This window comes from Schistocerca nitens, chromosome 1, assembly GCF_023898315.1.
Source record: "Schistocerca nitens isolate TAMUIC-IGC-003100 chromosome 1, iqSchNite1.1, whole genome shotgun sequence".
NCBI classification, from domain to species: Eukaryota; Metazoa; Arthropoda; class Insecta; order Orthoptera; family Acrididae; genus Schistocerca; species Schistocerca nitens.
In genome coordinates this window covers 964,022,202-964,040,851 of record NC_064614.1, presented here as the reverse complement: position 1 = coordinate 964,040,851, position 18,650 = coordinate 964,022,202, and the positions used below count along the sequence as shown (strand labels likewise).

At 41.5% G+C, this 18,650-nt stretch overlaps 1 protein-coding gene and 1 pseudogene across 4 annotated transcripts in view; both read right to left on the bottom strand.

Moving 5' to 3' along the window:
- The window catches only part of LOC126194876 (probable E3 ubiquitin-protein ligase MGRN1), a 175,199-nt gene that overhangs the window by 130,040 nt on the left and 26,509 nt on the right, over positions 1 to 18,650 (bottom strand). For all 4 annotated transcript variants that reach the window (XR_007538523.1, XM_049933227.1, XM_049933234.1 and 1 more), the window contains exons 7-8: positions 14,670 to 14,777; positions 14,040 to 14,200 (exon numbers count right to left, since the gene is read on the bottom strand). Coding sequence is in view for 3 of the 4 variants with exons in the window: in XM_049933227.1 (XP_049789184.1) it covers positions 14,040 to 14,200; positions 14,670 to 14,777 (269 nt within the window). In the remaining variant the exon portion in view is untranslated. The remainder of the gene's footprint in view (positions 1 to 14,039; positions 14,201 to 14,669; positions 14,778 to 18,650) is intronic.
- On the bottom strand, positions 3,226 to 3,343 carry LOC126208000 (5S ribosomal RNA; annotated as a pseudogene).

The window sequence follows — 18,650 nt, the reverse complement described above, 5'->3', positions numbered from 1 at the left end:
TGCAGCAAAGACAGAGAATTTTAACAGTGATGTGTGGGAGGGTAAGATTACAGTGTGTAGATTGTTTTTGGTATATTGTGGACTGTGAAAACAATGAGCAAAGTGGATTTAACTCATCCTGAGTTAATTTTCCATGCAATACTATAAGAGCTGATACAATGAATATTGCAGATGTCCATCTATTAGCAGCACTGATTCTGAAGCACAATGTGGACTGCCAGGTTAAAATTCCAATGTGTTGATGTGTCTCTCATTGTGAACTAACATACTGTGGAGTAATACGAAAGCAAGAACTGTAGAAAGACAGACTTATTGCATGAACTGATTTAAGCATTCAGCCACTGCTCCAAACTGCGTACCAGAGTTGATGTTCATCTTATTCTGAACTAATAATAGTGTGAGAAAGACAGGATTACTCAGTGAACTGACTTCAATATTGAGCATGTATCTGAACTGTGCACCATATGCAAAAACTACAAGATTCAAACAGTGGCTACAAGAACGCATCCCATTTGTTCTACACTGTCGACCACTAACACTTCAACCATCAAGGGGGCATATGCATTTTTACAGCATCTTCAGACTAACGACCACTTGTAAGAGGAAAACGTAATTTAATAAAGATCAAACAATCCTGTTGGAAGAACATCCGCAACTGAGCATTGTAGTAGAGTTTGAAAATACCGCTTCAGTTGTAAATTTCTTTTATTATCACAACCGGTTTCAGGCTCTCATAAGTGCATCCTCAGGTGTCGCAATTGTGCCGTGGCCCCTGAGCACCATGGTGAACGTGTACTTCACGCACTGTGTGCTCGGGGGCCACAGCACAGTTGCAACACCTGAGGATGGGCTTATGAGAGCCCGAAACCAGTCGTGATAATAAAAGAAATTTACAACTTCTAGTTAATAAAGATCGCATTACTGAACTGCCACTGGGCATGGTAGCCGTGCAGTCTGAGACATCTTGCTACAGTTTGCGCAGCTCCCCCTGTTGGAGATTCAAGTCCTCCCTCTGGCATGGGTGCATGTGTGTTGTCCTTAGCATAAGTTAGTTCAAGTTAGATTAAGTAGTGTGTAAGCGTAGGGACCGATGACCTCAAGAGTTTGATCTCATAGGAACTTATCACAAATTTCCAACTGAACTGTACATGTGGGCTACCAGGTTCTGATGATGACTCGCTGTTTGTCACAGCTAACAACGTAAGTTTCTTTCGTTGAATATTATGACTAGGGAACACATTTTTATGTAATTTTCTTTTTTTATAAAAAAAAAAATCTGTAAGATAGGCAGAAATTACCGAAACAGCACACTTCTTACAAAATAAAAAAAAATTTTGAAACAACACAAGAATCAACATTATGAAAATTATATGTGCCTGTTACGAAGAAAAGCTAAGAAAGGTAAGAGCAGAATGTAAAACAAAATGGGTAAGCACTGACAAATCATCAGACCAGGAAAGTGGGAAATATTGTGGTAGGTGTGTTAATAAATAGTTCCTATGCCGTGTTTTCTATTACGATGTAAAGAAATATCAGCAGCCAATAACGTAACAATGGCTCACTTATTCAATGAATGTCTGCCGTTGTTATGGCCGAATGGGGTGAAATTTGATAGTGTTTTACTTATGGATGCTGCTCCATACGTAAAGAAGGCAGCCGATGCTTTTCTGTAAGCTTCTCACACGTGACGTGCGTAATTTGTATAGTAAATGGTTTATACAGAATATGTGAGCAGATCATAAAGTGGACAAATTGATCTCGAATGGCAAAAGCTGTCTGTGAAAGCACCAACAAAAACTGATTTGTTCAGAGGCAAAAATCTGGATCTTGAACTTCCACCTAGACCCATAATTGCTCATTGGGGGAACATGGAGGGAAGCAGCGGTGTACTGTATTATGCATTAAATTCTGAAAATTTTAAATTGATGATGAATGAATAAATAAATATGATGCTTCTTTGACTGAAATTCTTTGGAACTTACTCAACAATAGTACACTAAAAAATGAATTGCCTTACATATCCGGAAATTTGAGTTTTTGTTTCACTCTATCAAAAAAATTAGAAACGTCAACCAACTTGTTAATTGAGACATAATGGATTGCATGACATTGAGAAAAAATTAATTCAATCAAAGGTCCAAAAGCATTAGCTATTAAACAGAAATTTAAAAATTTGCTTGAAAAACAAATAGTGGATTTCATACTATTCATAAAATTGTCAAGGTTTTGGAAGTGGAAGTAGATGATGATGAAATTGAAAATGTGTGTCCCAGTGACATTGCTTTGATGAAATACGCAAGACTGTTATCATGTAATGTGAAACAAAATCTTTTTGCATTTTATACACACTTTTTAAATTTTTCCTGCCTAAAAAATAAAATATTTTAAAGTTTTTTATGACATAAAAATCCATTCCTAATGAGAATGTCTGAGATCTCTACTCTCACAAATACACTTTTCTGAAATTCTCTGTTACATAAAACCAAGTTTTGTTTTGCTGAATACATATGCATGGTGCATTGTTATCCACTTCACGTAACTTATGTTGTGCCCACTTGGCAAAATAAAGACGAAGTTTTGGCATGGCAGAAGACAGCACGAAGGTCATTAGTGTCAGCTAAACAAGCAGGAGGCCAATGTGGGGAAGGCTTATAAAAATAAGTTTTTCAACAAGACTTGTGACGTGAAGTCCTCAGATGATAAATGAATTAATATGGTGGCAGAATCTATCAGGCGAAGTATCTGGATAGTACAGGATAAATATGGTGACAAAATTACAAAGCAAGGTCCACAGGCAATAAAAGGGTAATAATTGTTAGACAGAAAGCAAAAGCTGTAAGAGAGAAACAGAGAGGGGCTTGTGGCAGGGACTACACTACGTCATGAAAAGCCAATGTGACCTTAGGGCATATTCCAGAGCCATTTAGAACTTCCTATACCCTCTACTCAGCCTCTGACACATTTCAGACAAATAACTAATCAAGTCACTCAGTAAGACAATATGAACTAAAACTAAACTCCTCCCGAACAGGCCATGAAGGCCCAAAGATACTGACTGGCCGCCATGTCATCCTCAGCTCATAGGCGTCACTGGATGCGGATACGGAGGGGCATGTGGTCAGCACACTGCGCTCCCGGCTGTATGTCAGTTTCCGAGACCGGATCCGCTACTTTTCAATCAAGCAGCTCCCCAATTTGCCTCACAAGGGCTGAGTGCACCCAGCTTGCAAACAGCGCTCGGCAGACCGGATGGCCACCCATCCAAGTGCTAGCCCAGCTCGACAGTGCTTAACTTTGGTGATCTGACGGGAACCGGTGTTACCACTGTGGCAAGGCCGTTGGCAAGACAATATGAAGCCCTTTGATATTACATCACGTCAGGGTGTCAGGGACAGGCACGGTCAAAGGGGAAGCAAAATAAAACTTGCAGACCTAGCATGAAGGGAAATTCAGTTATTATACAAATCAGCAGTCAGACAGTAGTAGCCGGAATTACAGGCTGGAATCAGATAGCTGCAGAGCTCTATTGATCTTAGATTTACACGAGGATTTCAGTTAGCAGATGGAACAGTGATAAGCATTCACTGTCTCTTTGTAAGGACTTGTCCTTAGAGTGGCGGCACCTCAGTCGTGAAAGTTACTCTGTGAGTCAAGATTCAGAATAAACTTAAAGGTTCATTGCACCTTTTGACTACTTATTCTCTTTTTCATCCTCCAGTCAAATGTATCCTCTCATGGAATTTACATCAGACAGTAAAGTCTCCCTCTCACTCAGGTCAGCCAACTGAATTGCCTTGAACACGAAAAGGCTGTCACTCAATATGTGTCAAAACTCAAGCTTGGGATGTGACACTTTGTTACCAAATCATTTAAATAATTCTTGCAGTTCTTTATCAAAAACTGAAATAAAACTAAATTCAATGAGCAACACTTTTGCAGTGACAATGGTATCTCTCTATGTTAAATTCTTTTAACATTATTATGTGTAACACATTCCTGACTTCCTACAGCAATAAGAAAGAATCTATTTCATTGTTTTATTATCTCCTTATACATAAATCTGGATTAAAACAAAGAATGAAAAGTCCAGGATGGAATAACAACAATATGAAAAGGATAGATAGCTATCCACAACATAGAGGAAGCACTGAGTCACAGACAGGCACAATATAAACAAACACACACACACACACACACACACATTAGCACAATTCACTCATACACAGCCACAGCCACTGTCTCAAGGCATTGGGGTCCGACTCAGAAGAAGCTTAAATTTTTAGCAGTCTCTTTCAGTAAAAATCAGATTAGCAACACTTCTTGTTACAGCCATCATATTTGTCTTGTGAGAGTCAGCAACTGTATTGATATTTAAGATAATTCTCATTTATTGCTCAGTTTCAATTGCACATTTTTAATTAGATTACATATTTTGATCACTAACAAGGACTCTTGCTAAAATTACAGAACATATAATTATGTAAACATTCTTGTTACAATACTAATAGTGTAGAACTATGGGCATGCAAAATGTAAAACAGCATAAAATAGTTAATTTATAAAATGGAGTGAGGGGGATTGCAAGCTGGGAAAGAAGGTTGGGGGGAGGGAGGTATAATGGCAGGGATATTATGGGTTTAACAACATAAGGTTGGTTGGTTTTTGCGGAAGGAGACCAGACAGCGTGGTCATCGGTCTCATCGGATGAGGGAACGATGGGGAAGGAAGTCGGCCGTGCCCTTTCAGAGGAACCATCCCGGCATTTGCCTGGAGTGATTTTAGGCAAATCACGGAAAACCTAAATCAGGATGGCCGGACGCGGGATTGAACCGTCGTCCTCCCGAATGCGAGTCCAGTGTCTAACCACTGCGCCACCTCGCTCGGTAAACAACATAAAGTCTATACTAAAATTGCAAAAAGTCAATTACATAAGAAAGCATCCTGTTAAAATACCAGAAGCATACACCAATGGATGAGCAAAACTATAAAATGGGATAGAACAATAGATTATAAAAGTAGAAATAAAGTAGTGAAACCTGAATTAGTATCTCACGTTACCAAAAGTGTCAAATTTTGAAAGTATAAAACCATAAGGTCTTACTCTGCCAGAATGTATAAATAACAACATTGTATAAATATTTTTATTTAAAATATTAAAATTACAGGTTTAGAATGGAGAAGACGGGTAACTGACACAACTGCTTAGGTAAATTCAACATTTATGTACAATTCTTTTTTTCTATTTATTGTAAAATATTAGATAGTACATACTCAGTATTACTTTGTTTCAGATCTCAAGCTGATCCTGACTGATCAAAACACGTGCTCTAATTAAAAATGTGCATGAGACAGTGGATTCTACAATACAGTGAAACCTCTTTATAACGTTCCTCCGTATAATGTTTTCCTCAATGTTACGTCCGTTTTTTTTTCGGACCCGACTAAAAGCCCATATAAACAATGTTAAATTTTCCTCTTTACTGCGTTTCCTCTATATTACAGTTTCCTCCATGTAACGCTCATATTTTTGGAACCCTGGTCAATTATTTCCCTCTTTATAATGTTTAAGTGACTGGATGTAGACACATCGTTTTCCGTTACGTGGTTTCACAGTTTGCACTGGCTCGGAAAGCCCGCGCTCAGCGTATTTCATATGTCAGCGGCAAAACCCGGTCACATGACATGTGACGCACATTCTGCTTGCGATCTTTTTGGCGCCATTTCAGTTGAAGCTTTGTATTAGTACTTAGTAGCGTGTTGTCTGAGCTGAGCAGCAAACAGTTCGTGTGCCTAGTAAGTGTGTGTCTGCGATATAATGTTTTTTTTAAAGCTTTCATCAGTAGACATGGGTGAAAAGCGGAAGAATATTTCTCTGGAAGACAAGGTTTCTATTATTAAAAAAGTGGAGGCATCTCCTGGCGCGAGTCACGTGGAGCTAGCGAAGCAATTGGGACTGGCCCCTTCAACACTCAACACTATTATGAAAAACAGATCGTCGATAATGGAAGGGTTTGAGAATTGTGGAAATTCGAAACGTACGCGTTTGAAACAATCGACTTACGACGAAATGGAGAAAGTTTTATTAACTTGGTTTCAGCAAGCACGTGCTGCAAACATTCCTATAAATGGAACTATTTTGAAGGAGAAGGTGCTTCAAATATCACTTCAGTTAGGAATGGACAATTTTAAGGCGTCCAATGGATGGATTGATGAATTTCGACAGCATCATGGTGTTGTGTACAAATCGGAATGTGGAGAAAGTAAAAGTGTGGACGAACCAACTGTAGCTCAGTGGATACAGACTCTCCCTAATCTGATACAGGGCTTCAAACTGCGTGACATTTATAACGCTGACGAAACCGGCATGTTTTTCAATTTAATGCCGGATAAGACATTTACTTTTCATGGGGAAAATTGCCATGGCGGTAAGAAGAGCAAGGAACATCTTACCGTTTTGTTGTGTACAAACGCTGATGGCAGTGAAAAACTGAAACCTTTGTTTATCGGGAAGCCAAAAAATCTGAGGTGCTTCAAAAACATTTCCACGTTTCCATGCAAATATACAAAAAATGCCAAGGCATGGATGACGAGTGAAATATTTTTATGTTTTCTAAGAGAATTTGACGCCAAAATGGGGAGTGCTGCAAGAAAAGTGCTGCTGTTTGTGGATAGATGTGCGGCACATCCACCAGACGTACCCTTTCTGAGAAATGTTAAAGTAATTTTCCTGCCACTCAACTGCACCAGCCATCTGCAACCTTTGGACTTGGGCATAATACACGCCCTTAAGGTTAAATATAGGACAGCCCTTGTAAAAAAGGCCTTGAATTTGATGGACCAAAGAAAACCAGGAAGCCAGCAAAGCTCACAACTGAAACTGAACATTTTACAGGCAATAAATTTAATTATGTACTCGTGGAGGGAAGTAAGTGCTGAAACTATTAAAAACTGTTTCACAAAAGCAGGATTCTGTGATAATGAGATGGCAGCTCCTGTGGAAGAAGTTGCAAGTGATTTGCAAGAGTTTCACCAATTAATAGGCGGTGATTCTGTCACTTTTGAGGACTTTGTGGCTGTGGATGACAACGTGGCAACCACAGGAGTACAAAGTATTGAGGAGCTGACTGCAGAGAGAAGCTTGTAGAGTAATAGTGGTAGTGAAAGTGACAGTGACAAGGAAGATGACCCTGTGCCCTCATATACTAAGGCAGCTGAAGCCTTTGAAACATTCAGGAGGTACATGATAGCCCACAGACTTGAGGACAGAACAGTAGTTCAACTTGCTCATTTGGAGCAAGAAATGATTGCCATAGAGTCTAGGAGAAACAGAAAACAAGCAAGCCTGCTTGAATATTTTAAAAAATCATAGGTACATTATTTTCAGATTGCTTAGGTTCCTAGAGTTTTGTGCAAATTTAAGTTCCATTTGATAATTTAATTATTGAAGTAATTTTTTTGTAACTAATTCTTTTTTAATCTGTCCCATTTACTGTGTTTTTATGTAATATGTTCAGTATATCATAAACAAAATTTGGCTCATATTCTATAATTGGGTCAACTGAAGAATGGGATACCACCTGTCAGCTTTGGAGAATGATGTCAATCTTAAGAATCTGTTATAACTTTTTACTGTACAAACTGATCCATTTACTTTCACCCATCCACCTACCGAGCCCCATATTTTAATTAAAAAAACTAATCAGTTGATACATTGATCACTTGCAATGAATATCATATGTTGTGAAAATTTAAAACGTCATCTATGGCACCATTTGTCAAAGCTGATTAGTGGTATCCTGATCTTCAGTAATGCCCTATAATTATTATTTGGAAGCCTTCCTCTTTATAGTGTTTTCCTCTATACAGTGTTCAGAATTTGTGGTCCCTTGAAAAACGTTATATAGAGGTTTCACTGTATTTCATTCAAAGTGCTTGTAAAATATGGGTACCCTAAAGTGATTGTTACTAAGGCAATTAGCTTTGACTAATCTGAGTAGACGACAGGTTCACACTGAACAAAGTTTGTTTATATATAAAAACTTCTTACACTGGAGTACTCCAGAGCCACTTTGGTAATTTGCCTGCTTGAGCTGATGAGCGTCAATAAATATGTTAGTTCAAGCGAGAGTACATGAGAATACTACTTAGTAAATTCTGGGAATAGCCTTTTTTTTAGGTATTCAAAAATTACATACAACAGATTTTGTACCCGTTACATTTATGAGGAACTGGGTTTATTTCTCTTTGTTTAACATTATTTGCCAGATGTCACTTTTATTTAACAGATCAATTAAATTTCATAACATTTCTTAAGAACACAGTCATTACTGGTGAAGATCAATTAGGGAGGGATCCTGTATCGTCATACATTGACATCAATTTCGCCTCTGCCATCCTGGTCAGCAACTGCTTGTTTTCCATACTCTTCCATCCCAGGATGACTCGTGCAACTCCCAATGAGTGTCATTCTGCTACGGTATCTACACCGATGCCCAAGGTAACTGATCTGCCGCCTTAACCACCGGTAATGGCTCCTCTGGACTACACATCACCTACCTTCTTCTCCCCTGGTGGCTGCTGTTGAGGGAGACTGGGTTGTAGGTCCCCATCTAATGTTACTATGTAAACTGAGTACCTGGTCAACCACTATGGAGCCATAATCAGATGGTGCTTTGTCATCAGGAGTGCTCACTGACAAGACCACACTAGAATTGTGCGCATAAGGCAGCATGTGCCAGTCTGACTTAGTTGTTGATGCAACCTGTGATCTGTGCAGCAAGTGTGCTATTTGTTTGGTACAGGTGTTAATGTTGTGGGCTCTGTTAGTCATTAGTGGAACTATGGTACAATGTGGACTGGACTTTGCTTTGGAATTTTGACTGTTTCCAAGAAGCTTCCTAAACATATCCCTTGTAAATGAAAAACAGTGAGTGCCGCCTAGCTTGTGTTAACTCACATTTTGTAAAACGTAAACTTTCACGGCCAGAAATGTCACAATTAACAAAATGTACTGGGCTGTTATGCCGTGTTTGAATGGATTTCACCGTCCATACAGGTGAAATCCATTCGACCATGGTATAATAACCCAGAACATTTTATTATTTGTAACTCACTTTTACAAAACAGACTTCCTCAGGTGAAGTGCATTTTAAGTAAAAGTCTGAGAATGAACTGGCTCGTTATCTTCACACTGTTGGGACCCTACTGACATGAGAGGATGTTTATAAAATGGAAACATGACACTGACTATCATTGAATAGGGCTCTCAAACTGAATACTTTCACATAGTGAGTGCTCATTAGTTGAAATGCATTTCACAAACGAAACTAATTTAAAAAGGTTTACAAATGTGTCTAACAACAGTGTGCTGGCCTTTCACCACACAGCTGTGTTAGCAGTTTCATATGCTCCGCCTCGCTACAGCCATCTGGTACGACTGCGAGTTTCAACCCTCACGCAGTACTTCTGTTCACGGCTGACGATCTTGCTGTGTGACAGGGCACTTCACCATTTTATTGCTTACTAAAGGTGCAGAACAACAGCTGAAGCTAGTGAGGCTTCCGCCGACCAAGTTTTAGCAGCCTTTGTCTGTCCCTCATAGCGTCCGATGTAGTTGCTACTGCACGCCGATGCAGTGAGGAGCTGGTCACGTGGCAATGCACCTGATGCCGGTGCCTTCGTGGCGCTGCAAGGTACCCGCAACACGCCGTCTTTACACTTGGCACACAATCACCGAGCACATTGTGTTTTTGTGTCACACTCCTGTACAGAATATAAATTTCGCTTCCGTTGTCTTAGTGCGGGTGTTGTAAAGGCAGATATCATGCCACCAACAGTGGAATGACGCAACAATTTCTCCGACTCCACCACTTCTGCTGTGCCATGCCCGGTTAGTGCATTCATGTCTCGAGTAAGTGACTGATTACATTTTGAACTTGAGGTCGTTTGCGTTACTACAGCCATGTGCAGACCTGACCTTTATGTGTTTTTAGCTTTGTGTATTACTTAGTTCAATAAAGTATGGAACATTCCTACACTGGTGACTTGACGATGTACTCAGTCAACTTAATATTGTATTTCGTCACATTACGGGCTACCTTGCCATGTTAGGTGCATGCTCTGACTCCTGCATGTGTACACCCAGCATCTTCTATTATCATGCTATGGACGCTAGCGTGCTTTGCAACACGAACTCATTCCTTTATGCATGTTTTTCCACCTCTCGTGCAATCTAGCAACCAATGGCTACCGTCACCTGCCCAACCGACAGCCCACCACATGCAGCTGTTGCCACAGCACCACATGACATTATTGCTGATGCACCTTGCAGAACTGGACTACTGTAATGCTGACCTGTGCACAACTCGGGGCAAAGCGAGTGCCAGTGGCCCTGCCCCTTATGCTTGACTCCGCCTCGCTGCCAGCACTGACCCTAGCCTCTGCTGTCAATGGAGCCACACATGGTCTCAGATGGTTTTCTTTATAACATCTGGATGGCTTGCCTCCCAGCCCCAATACTGACAACAGTGGCATCACACGCTGATCTTTCCCTTATTGATACTGCCAGCCTCGCCAACAGTGGGCACGAGATGCTGGCCTCCCTACCTGCAAAAACCGCCACTGTGCACCAACCTCATCCCCACTCAGTACAAACTGGTGGTCATCACCTTGCCATCCACCCTGCCATGTGCTTACCCTCGCCACTTGATGCGCCACCAATTACATCGCCGGCCCCGCGTCTCCCCACCGGCCACAGCACAACGCTCTGCAGCTGGGAGTAAATGACATGCTCGCGTGCCTCAGTGCTGATGTGGCAACGTTGCAAGCGACCGTGGCCCGACTCGACTCTGACTGCTGCAGCCCATTCAGCCCAGCCTTCAGCGCAATGACCAATACCAATGTTACAGATCCAGCCTCCCTGCCGCTGCCCCACACAACAGGGTCGACATCTGCAGGTATCACAAGTGCTTCGGTTCAGATGCCATGAACTGCAGAGAACCCTGCTCTCGGCACCAAAATGCCACCAACCACTGGGATTACATGTGCCTGGCTGCTGCTTCGTCTCCCAGTGCCTGTTCGTCTGCAACGCCGATTCCTCCATGCCATTCCTCATAGACACTGGCTCTGAGTTGTCTATCTTTCTATATCATCTCATGTGGAACACTGGTGCTGCCTTAGCAATTCTCCTGATGGCATCAAGTAATTCCACCGTCACTAGGTACAGCATTCATCATCACGTCCTCGATCTTGACTTGCAACAGGAAATGCCCTGGAACTTCACCGTCACCAGTCACCAGTGTCACTCCCATTATTGGAGTGTACTTCATCAAACACTATCACTGACTCCCTAACATTGCCGGCTGACACCTGATTGACAGTGACACTGGGAGATCAACAAAGTGCACCACTCGTTTCCCTGTTCTCTTCAATGTGAAGCACGTGGCGTATTTTGGCCCATATTCCAACCTCCTGGTGCAATTCCCTTCTCTCAAATGCCCATCCAGCATGCCTCACGAGGTCTGCCATTGAACTGTACACTTTATCAATACCACCCCGAGATCATGGTCTTCTGCCGACCATGTATCCTGGTGCCGCATATACTGAAGATCACCTAGGCCGAATTTGACTAGCTGCTCACTGCGGGCATACGTCATCCACCGAAGAGCAAACGGACATCTTTCTATCCCCTTGCCAAGAAAAAGGATGGCTCCTGGTGCCCATGTGGGTATTACCGGATAGCTAAATGCATGCACTATCCGTGACTGGTACCTGTTGCCATTTCTCTGCAGCTGCAAAAATGCTCTGGCTGGAGCTACAATTTTCAGCATGACAGACTGCATCAAGGCTTTCACCCAGATTCCAGTCGCATCCGAGAACATCCAGATGACAGCCATCATCATGACATTCGGACTCCACGACAGCTCATTTATGAACTCTAGCCTCTGTAATGCTGCCCAAATATGGCAGCAGTTCTTGGGCAACATCCTGCAAGGCTTGAGCTGCTGTATCGCATACCTGGACAACATACTCATTTTTTCCGCAACACCAGAGAAACACCACAAGCCTCTCTGCAGTAATTTTGAATACCTCCAGGATGCAGGCATCATTGTCAACGCAGCAAAATGCATGCTCGGCGTCAGCGAGGAGGAATTCGTGGGCCACACCGTCTCTGTCACCAATTCACGTCCCTTGCCCAGCAATATACAAGCTATACTCAATTTTCCACATCCAAAGACATTCAAGGACCTATGCCATTTCCTCAGCATGTCAAACTTTTCCCGCCACCATCTAAGGAATCACACTGAGACAAATATGCTGCTCACTGCTGCCCTTTGCAGTATGAAAACAAAAGAGAACAAGCTGGTGCCAAGGACGCTGCAAATGGAAGACAGCTTCTTGGCCACCAAGCACGACTTAGCAGACATCACGTTGCTTGCCCACCCCCATCCAACTGTTCCGCTTGCTGTCGTGGTCAATGCCAGCCAGACGGCCATTGGCACTGTCGTGAAACAGTAAGTGGGCAACACTTGGAAGCAACTCGCTTTCTTCTCCAGCAAATTCTCTCCTCCTCAATAATGCTGGAGCACATACAACAGAGAGCTCCTCGCCGTCTACGAGTCTATCACATACATTCAGCTGCTGGTGGAGGTCCATCATCTCATGGTCTTCACCAACCTCAAACTAATAACGTTTGCCCTTATGAAAGACCCTGCCTGGCACTCCAGACATCAGTTCCGGCCGCTGTCATTTACATCAGAATTTACAACTGACATGTCACATCACTGGAACTGACAATGTCACTGCTGACTATCTCATTTGCACCTGTGCCAATGCTTCACCAACGGACTATGAGGCACTTCCCACAACCAAGAACGTGCCCAAATCCACAAGGGCACCATCTGCAGACTCTGCATTCAGCACTCACTGGCTTCTGGCTCAGACAGCAATATCTCGTGCATAGTATCCAGGAGCTCATCATGCCCCTTCCTATCCGCTGCCTTCCACAACGCCGCATTCAACCGCTTACATAGCCTGTTGCATACCAGCATGCGAGCAACCACCACTCTAGTAATGCAGTGCTTCGTGTGGCCAAGTATTCAGATGTACTGCCCAGTACTTGCCTGCCTGTGAGTGCGCCAAGATTGATCACCATGTACACGACACCATCACGGCTTTCCCAGGTGTTGGACATCGCTTCACCCACGTTCATGTGGATATTGTTAGCTCCCTAACTTCATCTGATGGCTGCCGCTACCTTCTTAGCACAGTGGACAGGATCACCCACTGGCAGAGCAATGCAAATACCCAATGTTACCGCCACCACAGTATCGGTCACATTTGTCTCCACATGAATTGCCCACTTCGGCTTCCGATTCCACATCACTATGGACCGCAGGCACCAATTTACATCAGCCCTTTTTTGTGCACTGACAGATCTGTGCAGGACTGACCTGCACCTGACATCAAGCCGCAATCCAGCCACCAATGGATGTTGAAACAACTACATCACACCCTAAAAGCTGTCCTCGCCTGCCACAGCAGGAGGACCGCTGCCCTGCCACTGGTACTTCTCAGCCTCCGCGTCACTTACAAGGCCGATCTTGAGACATCAGCTGCCAATCTTGTTTACAGCCAGTTGCTTGCTGCCCACAGATGATGTGATCCCCAAGTTCACTGCTGGCTTGCAGTACTGCATGGCCCGCCTGCGACCCATCCTTCCCCAGTGCCACAGTGAACACGGAAGTCTCATTCACAGTGAGCTTGAGCCACACACATTATGCTGCACTTTGACGCTCACCAACCTCTCTCTCCCACCACAATACTCAAGTCTCAACCAGGTCCTGAAATGGGACTAGAAGACGTTCACCTTACATCTGCACAGCACACCAACCATTCACAGAACAATAATTGTATGTCACAGTCTAAACATTTCAATCCATAAAGAAGACAATGGTAGCTGTTCTCTTCATTGAACACAGAGAACTTGAAGCAATAGGATTCAATTTAAAAAATAAAGTTTGACATGTTACGCTTCATACCTGTTAAGAACCTCTGCTGCTTGAACAGCTACTTCCTGGTCAGGAGTTTCTGCCAGATCCATAACAGGTGCTATTGGGAGAGCTCGTAAAATAGGAGGTCCATTTAAGGCTTCTATTAAAGAAACAGCATCATATCCAGCTGGTATGTTCTCACAACTCCCCTGTAACATCAAAACTGATAAGTAGTTGCAATAATTCAACAAGTCAATTGTATTTACTTGTTATTTTGTGAAATGTAGCATGAATTAAAACATACAGACACTTCAAATTTCAGTTTTAGAATAAGGTAGTGACATCACTGGGATCTTTTACAACATGTAGCTGTCCTTCACAAATGTAGGAAACTTGCAATAAACACATCATGTCTTGTGAAGCCCTGAAAATTTCTAAAGTGGTATATCTAACAAGAAAATTCTTTGGGGCAGTAGTACCTTTTGTAATATGAAAACTTACATTAATATGCCTTGTAAACAAACTGAGCTAATAAACTAGTTAGCTTATTAATTTTCCTCCTTGCTAAAACTAACATACACACAGTTCTGTAATCAGTTTCCAATATCAATCACCACTACTGATCAACTGTCTACAGTGGATATTGCACAACAGTGAAAGTTAGGACCAATTACCAACCTCTGGTGGAAGAATAGCTGCTGGCTGTGGCACAGTACAAGATTTCTGCAGAGCTCTGATTTGTAACAGTGCACGAAAAGGTGCTCGACATATTGGACAATTGTTTGCCTGAAACATATCATGTATGTTTTTAAAGAAACACAGATAAAATTAGCTATACTGACATCTACTTTATGAGACACATTGAAAGCACTACTTCTTGCAGTATTTGATTTTTCCATTGCCCGTCTTATCCTTTATTAGATATGTACATAAATAAGATGGTGTACTCACAAATCATGCTCATTGTTGCACATTTCACAAAGACACCTGGCACTAAAACAAATTAATACTGTGACATGTTCCTGGAACAACAAGAGCTTTCTCTGGAAATCTTAGAGAAAGGAACATGCCTGAAGATGCTGTGAAATTTATTCTCTCTTCAGCAAAAACAAAATGACATCAGGTAATTAAATATGACAGGACAAGAAGGCATCAATTAGTCTGAGCTATACAATATGACATTGCAATTTCTTGCCTTGATGTTATTAACATATTGCATCTCGTGTGCCACTATCACCAACTTTCCCTCTCATTCATTTTTTTGTTGCATGAATCATTTTTAAAGAAAAGGATCATCTGGGAAAAAAATGGAAGAAATCTTCTACTTATTAAATACAAGTATGATAAAAAATAACAAAAATGCCGGGTTTTAGAAACAAAGATTTCTTTTTCTGGCAACAGGGAACAACATTTGAGAGAAGATGTAACAATTTAGAGACTAAGCAGGGAAGTCTTAGCCCTCTGGTCAATCAGATTTCAGGTAGTTCATGAGGAGAAGAAAAATGATGTTTCAAACACTGAGGAACATAAAATGGAACAGAGGAGAAGCAACAAATCAGAGAAATTACGATTGAAAGCATAGGTAAGATAAAGAAGAGCAATAAAGGAGGAGAAAAATGTAGTTTGGAAGAAGCCAGAGGAAATAAGAGACAAACAAAAAACCACAAATGTTCTGGCATAGCCACAAGCGCCGGAGTGAAGACAAATGGAAGACTAGAGAAGGCAGTGAGAAAACGTTGGCCAATGGTGTGCGAAATTGGACCACACAGCGCCAGGAGCGACATCTGAAAGGCGTGAATAAAAGCACCGTTCCTGCCAGCCTCGGCCGCTCAGATCAGTCAAATCTGCAATGGACATTAGTGGTACGCTATCAGATTGTCGTGATCCTTACTAGGACTTTGTGTATAGCAAGAACTTTAGTGTTTTCATATCACCTCTCGTTAGTGACATTTGCTGTAACCAATTGGCTTTCTAGAAATAAAGCTACTAATGTTATTTGTTTGAATTGTTGTATAACATATTGAGAACACTGCATCCCTTAGGCACCCTATTAGTGAGGAGTGGGCAAGACCCCACAACATATTATAAATGAGAAATGAAAATGGAAAGATAAATTTCACACATATTTCATATATATGGAGTACCAGACAGAAAATACCAAATATTGCCAGAAGAGAAGGAAGGAGGGGGACGGAGGAGGCGAGGTAACTGACAAACATACAAATTTACCATAAAACTTTGTTTATACATTAAGAACACTAAATACAATTTCTGCTGTCTGAAATTTGTGCCTCTACCACTGCTGCTGCTGCTGCTGCTGCTACACACCTTGCAAATCACTACTGTGTCACTTATTGCTGTTATCGTTGTCTTCGGTCCAGAGACTGGTTTGATGCAGCTCTCCATGCCACTCTATCCTGTGCAAGCCTCTTATCTTCGAATAATTACTGCAACCTACATCCTTCTGAATCTGTTTAGTGTATTCATCTCTTGGTCTCCCTTTGTGATTTTTACTCTTCATGCCGCCCTCCAATACTAACTTGGTGATACTTCGATTCCTCAGAACATGTCCTATCAGCCAATCCCTTCTTCAAGTCAAGTTGTGCCACAAATTCCTCTTCTCCCCAATCCTATTCTGTACCTCCTCATTAGTTAAGTGATCTACCCATCTAATCTTCAGCACTCTACTGTAGCACCACATTTCGAAAGCCTCTATTCTCTTCTTGTCCAAACTATTTATCGTCCATGTTTCACTTCCATACATAGCTACACTCCATACAAATACTTCCAGAAAAGACTTCCTGACACTTAGATCTATACTTGATGTTAAAAAGTTTCTATTCTTCAGAAACACTTTTCTTGCCATAGCCAGCCTACATTTTATATCCTTCTGCTCCGACCATCATCAGTTATTTTGCTCCCCAAATAACAAAACTCATTTAATACTTTAAGTGTCTCATTTCCTAATCTAATACCAACATCACCTGATTTAATTCGACTACTTTCCATTATCCTTGTTTTGCTACTGTTGATGTTCATCTTATATCCTGCATCCAAGACATTGTCCATTCCATTTAGATGCTCCCCCAGGTCCTTTGCTGTCTCTGACAAAATTACAATGTCATCTGCAAACCGCAAAGTTTTTATTTCTTCTCCATGGATTTTAATTCCTACTTCAAATTTTTCTTTTGTTTCCTTTACTGCTTGCTCAATATACAGACAATAATATCGGAGACGGGCTACAACCCTGTCTCACTCCTTTCCCAATCACTACTTTCCTTTCATGCCCCTCAACTCTTATAACTGCCATCTGGTTTCTGTACAAATTGTAAATAGCCTTTTGCTCCCAGTATTTTATCCCTGCCAGCTTTAGAATTTGAAAGAGAGTATTCCAGTCAACATTATCAAAAGCTTTATCTAAGTCTACAAATGCTAGAAATGCAGGTTTGCCCTTCCTTAATATATCTCCTATGAGAAGTCATACGGTCAATATTGCCTCGCATGTTCCCACATTTCTACAGAATCCAAACTGATCTTCCCCGAGGTCGGTTTTTACCAGTTTTTTCATTCGTCTGTAAAGAATTAGTGTTAGTATTTTGCAACTGTAACCTATTAAACTGATAGTTCAATAATTTTAACACTTGTTAGCACCTGCTTTCTTTGGGGTTGGGCTATCAATAGTTCTAAAGGAATGTTGTCAACTCCTGAGGACTTGTTTCAACTTAGGTCTTTCAGTGCTCTGTCAAATTCTTCACACAGTACCATATCTCCCATTTCATCTTCATCTACATCCTCTTCCATTTCCATAATACTACCCTCAAGCACATCACCCTTGTAAAGACCCTCTACCTACTCCTTCCACCTTTCTGCTTTCCCTTCTTTGCTTAGGACTGGTTTTCCATCTGAGCTCTTGATATTCATACAGGTGGTTCTCTTTTCTACAAAGGTCTCTCTAATTTTCCTGAAGGCAGTATCAATCTTACCCCTAGTGATACATGTTTCTACATCCTTACATTTGTCCTCTAGCCATCCCTGCTTAACCATTTTGCACTTCCTGCCGATCTCGTTTTTGAGACATTTGTATTCCTTTTTGCCTGCTTCATTTAATGCGTTTTTATATTTTCACCTTTCATCAATTAAATTCAATCTCTTTTCTGTTACCCATGGATTTCTACTAGCCCTCATCTTTTTACATACTTGATCCTCTGCTACCTTCACTATTTCATCTTTCAAAGCTACCCATTCTCCTTCTACTGTATCTATTTCTCCTGTTCTTGTCAATCATTCCCTAATGCTCCCTCTGAAACTCTCTACAGTGTCCGGTTCTTTCAGTTTATCCAGGTCCCATATCCTTAAATTCCTACCTTTTTGCAGTTTCTTCAGTTTTAGTCTACAGTTCATAACCAATACATTGTAGTCAGAGTCCACATCTGCCCCTGGAAATGTCTTACAATTTAAAACCTGGTTCCTAAATCTGTCTTACCATTATATAATCAATCTGAAACTCTCCAGTGTCTCCAGGCCTCTTCCATGTATACAACCTTCTTTCATGATTCTTAAACTGAGTGCTAGCTATGATCAGTTATGCTCTGTGCAAAATTCTATCAGGCAGCTTCCTCTTTCATTCATTACCCTCAGTCCTTATTCACTTACTACTTT